Source organism: Scyliorhinus torazame, chromosome 25, assembly GCF_047496885.1.
Source record: "Scyliorhinus torazame isolate Kashiwa2021f chromosome 25, sScyTor2.1, whole genome shotgun sequence".
In the NCBI taxonomy this organism is placed as follows: domain Eukaryota; kingdom Metazoa; phylum Chordata; class Chondrichthyes; order Carcharhiniformes; family Scyliorhinidae; genus Scyliorhinus; species Scyliorhinus torazame.
The window spans coordinates 30,277,088-30,286,139 of NC_092731.1; the positions used below are offsets into that span (position 1 = coordinate 30,277,088).

The following is a 9,052-nucleotide window of genomic DNA, read 5'->3' on the forward strand; positions in this document are numbered from 1 at the left end:
TTGTGTGGTCTTGTTTACAGAGTTTGTTACTTTCTGCTAAAGGTACACTGCAGGAGCTGATCTCTCACACAGTGGTGCATTGGGCCCAGGAAGCCTTCATCCAGAACCCTGAACTGGTGCGGTTGATGTTCAGCTTGCTGCACAGACAGTATGACGGTGTTGGTGAGCTGATCCGTGCTGTGCCTAAGGCGTACATCATTAATGCTATATCTGTGGAGGACACCATGAATTTGCTGGAAAGCCTGGGACAGATCCGCTCATTGCTCATTGTCCAAATGGGTCCAGAAGAAGAGAGGCTTATGATTCAGAGCATTGGGTATGTAATAGGAAATTATTACTTAGAATTACATTGATGTGCAGCATATTCATGCAGTTCCACCTGTCCATGTATCATTTATAGTTGAAGAAACCTAGCCTATTCATCAATTTCTGATGGTTATAAGTTCGCAATTTTGGTATCATTCTTCTAAATCGTTGAACCCTCTTTAATGCCTTTGTTCTTCTTTAATAATATGGAGAACAGACCTACACAGCACACTCCCAAGTATGGTCTCTCAAAGATTCGAATTTGGCATAATTTCTCAACCTATTAATTTTATCCTTCTGGACACAAACCCGAGCACTTGATTCGCTTTTTAAAAATAAATTTAGAGTACCCAATTAACTTTTTCCAATTAAGGGGCAATTTAGCGTGGCCAATCCACCTCCCCTGCACATCTTTGGGTTGTGGGGGCGAAACCCACGAAAACACAGGGAGAATGTGCAAACTCCACACGGACAGTGACCCAGAGCCGGGATCGAACCTGGGACCTCAGCGCCGTGAGGCAGCAGTGCTAACCCACTGCGCCACCGTGCTGCCCTTGATTCGCTTTTTAATGGCTTTATCAACCAGTATTGCTGCTTTGTGATTTCTGTATTTGTACTCCCGGATTCCTTCGCGCCTGCGCCCCATGTAGACCTATTCCCCAAGAAACATGTGACCTCCTTATTTTTCTTGCCAACATGCGAGGACCTCGCACTTACCAATTTTGAAATTCATTTGGCAATTATAAGTCCATTCTGGAGGGTTGTTCTTGCTCTTTTGTAAATTGTTGCATTTCTCCTCCGTAATTATCTCTCTCTACGGTGTCGTCCACAAATTCAGGAATTGTATAATTTATCCCCGAGTCTCAATTGTTGATTAAAAATTGTAAACCACAGTGGTGCCAGCACTTACAGGCACCTTATCGATCACCAATTCCCAGATGCTGCCATTAATAGCTGCTATTCGCCACTCTTCTCTGGTTTCTGTGTTGCAGCTAGATAATTATCTATTCTGCTGATTATTCCCTGACTCCACATTCAGTCTATTATGTGGTACGCCAAGTCCTTTCAACACCTAGGTAATACGCATCTCCCCCGGAGGTGAAATTCAGCCAGTCCTTCCCTAAGTACTTTTAGTTCTCTATTTGTAACTGCATCAATTAAATTTGCTTCTGAACCTACATCTGAGGAGGTGACTTGAGTATCTGAAAATACAGTAGGGTAACTTTAGTCCCCGAAGCAGGTGGAATAGGGACTGTGAATTCAAATTATAACCATTTCAAAGCAAACTCCAATCCGCCAACTTTCAGTTTTAACAGAGACTGGGGACCCATTTGCTCTCAAGTGGAGCCTTGATCAGCAAAGTCTTTGAGGCTGGCTAGGTGCCTCCATTTTTATATTCTTCCCAATTTTTTTCCACTCAGGCTGGGTTTCTTGGCTATCAGGAAATGCGGCAGGTAAAAGGAAACCAGGATCGTAGAATGGTATCCAGTTCCCTTTTGAAAGCTGCCATTGAATCAGTCTCCTCCACCTTATCAGGCACTGCATTCCAAATGCCAACCACTTATTATGCGGCAAGTTTCTACACGTGTCGCTTCTGGTTCTTTCGACAGTCATCGTAATTCTTGTTATCGACCTAAAAAGAGTTTCAATTATTTTACTCCATTTAGAACCCTTAATGATTTTCAGAGCCCCTATGAAATCTGACCTTAGCCTTCTCTGCTGTAAGGAGAACAGCTCCTCTGGGCTATCCAGGTACCTGTAATCCCTCATCCCTGGACCTGTTCTAGTAAATTTCCTCTGTACACTCCCCAATACCTTTGCGTCCTTTGTAAAGTGTAGTGAGTACCAGGCCGCTGTAAGCTGACATGTTTTCCTCCCTATCAAACCGCCCAGCAGTCTCTGACCAACATCCCCACTATATCTGACCATTACGATCTTCAACCCCTTGCAGCTGGGTTATATATATATATTATATAGATATCTATATGTATTTTTAATCTTTTCAATTTAAGGGGCAATTTACCCGGCACATCTTTGGGTTTTGGGGTGAGACCCACGCAGACACGGGAAGAATGTGCAAACTCCACACGGACAATGACCCGGGGCTGGGATCGAACCCGAGTCCTCTGCACCGTGAGGCAGAAGTGCCAACCACTGTGCCACCAGCCGGGCCTACATATGAAGATACTGGGCGCAACCTACTGGCCACATTCCGCCAGAATCAGGATGGGACGCGGCTGGTAGATCCCGGGAAAGGCCTCTTACCCGGCTCGCCATGCTTCGCGAGATCCCACAATGGGTGGGACCGGATCATGCTAATCTGCATATTAAAGTACTGCAGCAAGGTCCACTTTAATGTGCACTCGCCGGACTTACCCAAGATGCGGGATCCCACCCCTCGCCTTGGAGACCCTGAGCAAGCACCTGTTAGTACTGATCTCCGCAAAAGGGGTCTGGTGGTGGGGGGGGGGGGGGGTTCCCAGGGAATCAAGGGTCCCTGGGTGGCTGAGCTCTGGGTAAGGTGCCATCCTGGCACAGTTGGGGTGCCCAGGTGGCACTGCCAGTCTGGCAGGGACACTACCAGCGTGCCAGTGCAAAAGTGCCCAAGTGGCAATTTGCACATGCCAGGGATCAGGCCGGGGCTGCCCTGCCCTCCTTAGGTGTGGGGTGTTCTTGAAATTGGGGCACAATTTTCTCTTTGCGCTCTGATGAGCAGAGCTCCTCTGCAGAAAATGATATGTGCAGCCTCAGTGGATCATTCCTCGCTGGGGCCCTGTAAATTAAACCGAGTCCCGTTAGATAGCGGAGTCTATCCCGGCGCTGCGAGCACCGGTAACGACCCCAGCCAAATGCGCTCGACACGGGACTCTGTTTCATTTCTGCCGGATCACGCCCACTATTAATAATTAAAATGACACCACAGGACAAATTGCAACCTTGGTGCATATTTTCTGAGAAGGCACAAGGTGAACGAGTTGTCTTCCTCTTTGCAGGAACATTATGAACAATAAAGTCTTCTATCAACATCCAAACTTGATGCGTGCTTTGGGCATGCACGAAACTGTTATGGAAGTCATGGTGAACGTGTTAGGAGGTGGTGATTCTAAGGTATTAATGTGTATTACTCGGTTAATCTGAATTTCACACAGTGTATTTCACATTTTGTCAGATGTATGGCACTTTTTTGCACAAAGATTCCAGGGCCTCAGTTCGATTTTTTTTCACAGATTGGATAGAACATTTTAGCTGCGAAATGAACCCATCGATATATTAATATATAAACTTGCATCTAGTTCATGCTCAGTTTCATTTCAGGCATCAGACCTAATTACTGGTCAATGGGTGGAATGTCCCAATCGGAATCCACGGAATAACAATTACAGATGTGTGAACATGAACTTAATCCAAATACATATTTTTTTGACAAATATTTTAGCAGCAAACTCTTACTAAATTGAGACCCTAAATACTGAAAATAAAGTTTGCAACATATTCAAGCATATATTTAAGTTACAATATTTACAAGAATGATATGAAACCCAACTAGGTAATGGTATTATATGTTTGTTAAAAATGTGTCAAACCTTTACACAATCAAATATTCATGACATTCTGAAGCAACTTGGAGGCTAAATTCATTGGGAACCAGATGTCTGAGCGGGATTCTCTGTTTCAGAAACTCAGGGCGGGATTCTCCAGCCTCCTAGCCACGTGTTTCTTTGCAGCGGGAGGCCGCAGGATTCACTGCTCCCGCTGTTGTAAATTGGATTTCCAATTGCAGCCCCCTCCCCAATGCTGCCGGGAAATCTGCAGGCAGGGATGCGCAGCCAGCAGGACCAGAGATTACCGCCGTCAGCGGACGGCCAGAGAGAAATCTGGCTTAAGTGCTCCCAGAGAATTGGGACTATGTCCTACTGGCGCCAGGAGAAGGGCCGAGGTGGTATTCTCATACCTTTACTATGCAAAAGTATGCACAGCAGCGAGCATGCCGGGTTAGCTGCACTTACTGGTCTCAAGCTGCCAACTGTTGACTCCCCCCCCCCCCCCCCCACCCCGCTAACAAAGGCAGCATCCCCAGCCTCTCATTGAGGGGGGCATACCCCTCCACCATGGGAATAATGGGTCACCTCACCCACGGATGACCTGTCTCCAACCCTTCAAAAACGCCAAGTGCTTTCACTTCCGCTTCTCTAACTACAGAAAGCACTTGGCATTGTTGCAGTGGTCAGCACCTGTCAAGGCAGAACAGGATTGTTTATAGACATTGTGGTTACGATCAATCGAAGGTACTTCAGGTGCATTCAAGCGTGAAGGGAAGGAAAAAAATAAATAAACAAATCTCCAGCCTGCTGTGTTTAAACCATTAAGCTGTCAATCAAAGGCTAGTCAATATGCTGCACCATGAAATTGAATGAATGCTAAGCATTTCGAGGCTTTTCAAGTGTTTATGGGTTTCTAGAAAGGCTCAGACACTTCAAAAAGCAACAGTTTATATGCATAGGACTGAGGGCGCAGATGTGAGGAAAGAGAACGTCTTCCTGGCTTGATTCTTCAATGAACTGTCTAAACTGCTCCTCGGCTGTCAGGCAGAACAATTCAAAGAAGGCCACGTCAAAGTTTAAACAGGTCAGACGAGGGTAATGATTTCGAACAGAGGACTGCTTGAGATTGCCATGGCAAGCGTGAACTTCATGTTGGCCAGGGCTGGAAGGGGCAGTCCAGACACGGGACCAGAGGGTCCTGCGGGTCACCTTTTCCTACCTCTTGAGCCCACCCAACTCCCAGGATCCATGGGGGACCTGTCAGTGGCAGAGGGGCACATGAGCTCACCACATTGAACCCACCACCCTCTGGGTCCGGCGTGCCAGGATTGCACTTGTCAGTACTTGCACCAAATCCCACCCTACGGAGTTCGGGTTGGGCGGTGGGGGAGGGAATGCTGGAGATTTGGGCTTCCAGCCCATTAATCACATTCAAATGAATGCATATGAGCTGTTTGTATCTTCCGCCAGGACAGGAAGCCCCTTATGGCCGGCGGGACCAAAGACTGGGGACAGGTCTGCCACGCGGTGCTGATCTTGTTTTTGGGCCAACGCGGGATTCTCCACCAGATCAGGATTCCCGATCTCAGTGACTGGAGCAGAGAATTCCTCCAAATACCTCTCGGATGTTCCTGATTCAGCCGCTTTCTAAATCCTTTTAGTAGACATGTGCAACCTTCTCCTTTCCCATACTGGTATTCTCGAGTTGCAACATCATTACCACCAACGAGCCATGCACCAATCCATGGACAATCTCCTACCCTAGTTTAAACAAGTTGAAGTTAGCACTAAAATAACACAGAATGAAGTTTGGATGAACCCACTGTGTATGCACTGGTGTTCTAGGATATAATCTCATGACTAAAAACCCTAGCCAGCAGGTTAAGCTCTGTAAGATTGTTTTATAGTTTTAATGTTTTGCACTCTGTACATTCCTCAGCAGACAGACTTTACTTTTATTCTCTCAAATATCTCTACATCATTGTCTAATTTTACTGCTTGTTCTAATCTCTATAGTCCCTTCTCTAATTTCCTTGCTCACTATCAAATTCTCTTCTGTTTCATTTGAGTCCCTGTCCTGTTTAATCGTTAACCCAGTTTTTGGAATATTAATGAGTAAATCAAAGTCTTGCCTTAATTGATGGATCAGAAGATATGCTGAAATCCCAACAGGATGGTGGCTTTGCGATTCTATTAATGGGGTCCAATTAAAAATGAGAGTATTGGGAGGTCTGTGTACAACTGCAAAAAATTGAACTCCGTATTTTCTATCGCTATTCCTTAGAGTATGCAAACGCCATGCAATGCAAGTATACAAAGTATAACTTTGTCCTTCTGTTTGGTTTGCCAAGAATAAAAGGAAGTAAATAATAACTTTGGTTTTATAATGTCTTATCAGTCCTGGATCACAAAGCACTTCAAATCAAGTAATTGCTAACATGACCGTTACTTGTTATGGAGGCAAACTGCAGCCAATTGTGCATATTAAGGTTCCACATAAGCAAATGAGACAAATAATTATTAATCTATATTTTGGGTACTGTTGGATGAAGGGTAATTTTGTTAAACAATCTCATTTTCTTCTTTGAATAGTAATCCTTTGCATCTATATTGATAAAGGGCCTTTAGTGCTGTTATATTTTGTACATTTAACTCCAAAACTGCTACTATTAAACTTTTTCATCTTTAACTCTAATGGATATTTGTTGTGACAGCTGTGCATGGGTATATGTGAATTCTGTAAATGTGAAAAGTGTTCATTAAACTTCCACTGAGATGTATTCCCCGTTCTTGTAGGAGATACGGTTCCCCAGAATGGTGACAAACTGCTGCCGATTCCTGTGCTATTTCTGTCGCATTAGCCGGCAAAATCAGCGAGCCATGTTTGATCACTTAAGCTACCTACTGGATAACAGTGGCATTGGACTGGGTAAGGAATTCATTCAGTGCTGATAAGACAATGTTGATGTCGTAAATAGAAATATGACTATTTCTGCGCAAACAAATTGTGCAGAAGAAAGTTCAAATCTGGCAAGTTCAGATTTTAAATAGTGCATTTCTGATGAGCTTCTTTAGTGGCGAATTTAGTACTTTTGTTTTCCTTCAGCTCTTGGAAGAATTTTGAATTGTAAATTATTGAAAGTAATCTTGATTTGGAGCATCACTTGGCCAAGACACAGCACTTGAGGTAGACCCTCATTCTTGTGATAAAGTAAAATCGCCATAGTCCCAGATGACCATAGGCCGCTTTCCCCTTTGGGGGGGGTGGGGGGAGCTGATTGGTGGTTTGACCTGAGGATCGCCACACCTCAAGCGGGGGAAAGTTGAGAAGGTGGACCCTCATGAATAATCTCAGCCGGTACGGGAATTGAACCCACGTTGCTGGCCTTGCTCTGCATCACAAACTACTGCCCAACCAACTGAGCTAAACCCTATTCAGCATTACTATTTAAGGTTTTCAAATTATTTCTAAAATGGATGCTTCCTGGTGACCAATTCCTATTTGTGTTGTTTTCCAACAGTTTTCCAAACTTTATAAAAATGGCCTACTGTATATGTAAATTCAATGAAGGGCAGTCATTCAAATAAATGTCTTAACTTGATTTTCCATGCAAATGGTTCCTCCAACTAGACCAAACTATACTTAACATCAGACCAAATGGATGGAGACTTACACTGCGAAACACAGCTTCAGTTAAAAGTAAACTGCGCTACGGACTCGCGGGATACACAGATTCTTTCATTTGAAGCGTATCTAATAATACTGATTAAACCTCTGATTCTAACTTTAGCAGACTTAGTGGTGCTTTTGGAAAACTTGAGAGACTAATTTCTGTTGCCAGATCTTTCTCCCTCTGGAGACATCATCTCCAAGTCTTCTCTCCAATTAGATCTTGATTGCATTTCATCAGCTTTGTAAGATTTTGCAGCTAATGTGGCAGAGTTTGTAGCAATCTATTCATTAACCTGTTTATACAGATCAATATTAATCTATTTATACAGACCTCCCAATACTCTCATTTTTAATTGGACCCCATTAATAGAATCGCAAAGCCACCATCCTGTTGGGATTTTAGCATATCTTCTGATCCATCAATTAAATGACACCATTGATTGATGTCATCAAAAGTTGTCTGAAACTGTTGCCTGGATTAGTTTCTGCAAATCAGCCATAACTAGTGGGGTTATATTAAGATGCCAAACAAGAGATCATAAATCTCTAAAGGGATTTCCATTGAATCCCTACAGTGCAGAAGGAGACCATCTGGCCCATCAAGTCTGCACCGACCCTCTGAAAGAACACCCTTCCTAGGCCCACTCCCCCACCCTCCCCTGTAACCCTACCTAACCTGCACATCTTTGGACTGTGGAAGGAACTGGAGCACCTGGAAGAAACCCACGCACACACTGGGAGAACGTGCAGACTCCACACCATCAACCAAGGCTGGAATTGAACCTGGGTCCCTGACGCTGTGAGGCAGCAGTCGGATGGGGAAAGCAATGCTGAAAATGGTGTACATTGGAGAGTATCTTCTTTTAACTGGACTTTCTTATACCACTCAATTAATAACTACTGTTTCGTCCCCAGTTAGAATGATGTACCTTGTAATTCATGACATTAGTAGAAAAATCCATATCCAGGACTTAATGGGCAGGACATTTTGTTCCCAGGATATCGTCGGAATGAAATGCAGTTTGGAAATCCACAAATGTCACCAGTGGGGGACCCTGAGGGTGATTTTGGAAGAGGTGGCAAATTAAGTGGCTGCCTCTGGGTGCCCCATCAATTAAGGATGGCGGGCAGGCTCCTGAGAATGGAGAACCAACAGGGGGCGGAAGCTGTACTGTCAGGGCTGCGTGCTGTTGAAGTATGCAGGTGATGTGATGGTGTTTTTCATCCTTATTCACAAGCCACTAATGGGGTAAATAAGAGAGCTAGAAGTGCTTGGGGCTGTCGGATATGAGGGGGAAAGCCCCATCATATGCCCTCCACAGTAAAAGGCACTGCCATTGTTGTGGTTGAGTATTTCAATGCGGCACCTTCTGCATTGAATGGAACCTCTAGCTCCGATGTTTACCCAGCCTACTGCTGAGAGGCCTTCTGACACATTGGATATCCCGTGCGTCAACTTGATAATTCATGTTAGCGTTGTGATAATGCCCTTTATTGAGCCCTCAAGGGGCTTAATTGTACCTTCCATGAC

General features: G+C 44.5%; 1 protein-coding gene across 10 annotated transcripts in view; it reads left to right on the plus strand.

The window, feature by feature from the left end:
• Positions 1 to 9,052, plus strand: part of LOC140402452 (ryanodine receptor 1-like) — a 497,733-nt gene that overhangs the window by 219,210 nt on the left and 269,471 nt on the right. For all 10 annotated transcript variants that reach the window (XM_072490240.1, XM_072490241.1, XM_072490242.1 and 7 more), the window contains 3 exons: positions 43 to 316; positions 3,300 to 3,414; positions 6,645 to 6,777. In XM_072490240.1, coding sequence (XP_072346341.1) covers positions 43 to 316; positions 3,300 to 3,414; positions 6,645 to 6,777 — 522 coding nt within the window. The remainder of the gene's footprint in view (positions 1 to 42; positions 317 to 3,299; positions 3,415 to 6,644; positions 6,778 to 9,052) is intronic.